This window comes from Nanorana parkeri, unplaced genomic scaffold (assembly GCF_000935625.1).
Source record: "Nanorana parkeri isolate BGI_ZX_2015 unplaced genomic scaffold, ASM93562v1 scaffold583, whole genome shotgun sequence".
Lineage (NCBI taxonomy): Eukaryota > Metazoa > Chordata > Amphibia > Anura > Dicroglossidae > Nanorana > Nanorana parkeri.
In genome coordinates, this window is record NW_017306851.1 from 1,017,504 (window position 1) to 1,019,443 (window position 1,940).

The following is a 1,940-nucleotide window of genomic DNA, read 5'->3' on the forward strand; positions in this document are numbered from 1 at the left end:
ATTAAATTGAATAAAAAATTTTATAAATAAAAAAATAAGAAGAAATAATTGAATAAAAAAATAAAAAGTGATCAAAATAAAGAAACAGTAAAAAAAAAATTGAAACTAGCCCCGCCCCAAGGCCAGGTTCCACAATAGGGTTCCCCTATGATAAATAATGCAGGGAGGGAGAGCTGTGCAGTGGCATCACAAGGAGGGTGCACCCGGGTGACATCATCAGAGGGGGTGACACCAGAATGACTGACAGTCATTTTGGTGTCACCCCCTCTGAAAAGTCGGGCACTCACTCATGAACAGAGAGCCCGACAGCTGCACCAGAGAGGAGGGGACCCGGCGGCATACTTTATCCCGCCGGATGAGCGTCCCCTCCTCGTCAGTGTCCATCACCAATATGGCCGCCGGCAGTGAAGTGCACGTGACGTCACTAAGCACATGCGTAATGACGTCACGCGTACACGTGATGAGATGCGCGCCCCGGGTGACACACGGCCTGGTGACTCCCCGGGTGCTGTCAGAAGCCGGCTGAAGTGTTGGGTACACAGGCGATCCTGTACTTGATTTATTGGGGGCCAGTGGAGACATCAGGGGTCTAATAGACTCCTGATGTCTCCATAAAGAGAACCTGTCACCTGCAAACGCTGTCACATACGGGCTTGTTATAGCAATAAAATTAACTGACAAAAAAATGTTAAAGTGTTAAAAAAGTAAAAAAAATAAAATAAAACCAACCCCGCCATCTGCATGTGAATGAACACATGGGCGCAGGGCATGCACATGCATGATTTCACCCCATGCATTAGGAAAAATTATGAACGCATGATTGCCCCGGTGAGGCACTGAGGGGGTTAATACAATGATCTAAAAGTGATACATTGTTTCTCGGTTTTCCTTTGATATTATTGGCTTGCAAAAATAACGCAGCCCTCCGAATGTGCGACCAAATGATTGCTGCAGTGCATAGCCGACCCGACCCTCCCCCCAGCACAGTATGAAGCATGCTGGGAGTTGTAGTCCCGCCAGGGTTTCTCGCTCCCTCTCCTGCGAGCTAATTTGCTCCTCCAAACCCCCTCGTCAGTCGTTATGGTAACCGGGTTGACACACCTGTACCTCACTCAGGGGGCGCGGCCACACCGGAGCTCCGAAGAAGGGGGGGGCGTGGTGATCACGTGAACACGAGACCAATGCCGCTATTGGCTGCCCCCAGACTCCCGGCATGCACCGCGGGTAAACAGGAATGGCGGAGGAAGAGGGAGAGGAGGATCTTGTCAATAACAACAATATGGGCAACCAGCTGCAGCTTATCCCGGGTATGCATGACCCCTCCCACCTACCGACCTACCGTATATACAATCCCCCCCACTCCCCTCCTTCCCCAACCTATCCCAGGCATACTTCACCTGTCCACCTCAGACACACCCAATGAATGTGCGCCACACCTGCTTTATATGTAGAAGGTGGTTGTGGTGTATTAGGGGGGTGGACGGGGTATGTGCGAGGTAGGTTAGTGATGCATAGATAGCAGGGGTGGGCTAACTCCAGCTCTGCAGCTGTGGTGGAACTACAAGTCCCATGAATCAATGTAAGATTCTCACAGCCACAAGCATGAGTCCCAGAGACAGATGCATGATGGGATTTGTGGTTTCACCACAGCTGGAGGGCTGGAGTTTGCCCACCCCTGATATGTAGGGTAGGTGGGGTGTATATATAGATAGCATAGGTGTGTGTGTAAACACATACACACCCACCTGCCCTTTATACACACCTACCCATCCACCCACCTTATATACACCCCATCTATTCTATACACACACTCCACCAACCATGCATACACCCAACCTACCCTTTCTACACACCTACCCACCCACCTACCTTGTATACACCCCACCTACCCAACCACCCACCTACCCTTTCTACACACCCACCTCATATACACCTCACCT

The 1,940-nt window shown here is 50.3% G+C and overlaps 1 protein-coding gene across 1 annotated transcript in view; it reads left to right on the top strand.

The window, feature by feature from the left end:
- Positions 1-1,205: 1,205 nt before the first annotated feature.
- The window catches only part of CRBN (cereblon), a gene marked incomplete at its 3' end in the record, with an annotated part of 7,948 nt that continues 7,213 nt past the window's right edge, over positions 1,206-1,940 (top strand). The window contains exon 1 of the mRNA XM_018562547.1: positions 1,206-1,316. Within this exon, the coding sequence (XP_018418049.1) occupies positions 1,235-1,316 (82 nt within the window). The remainder of the gene's footprint in view (positions 1,317-1,940) is intronic.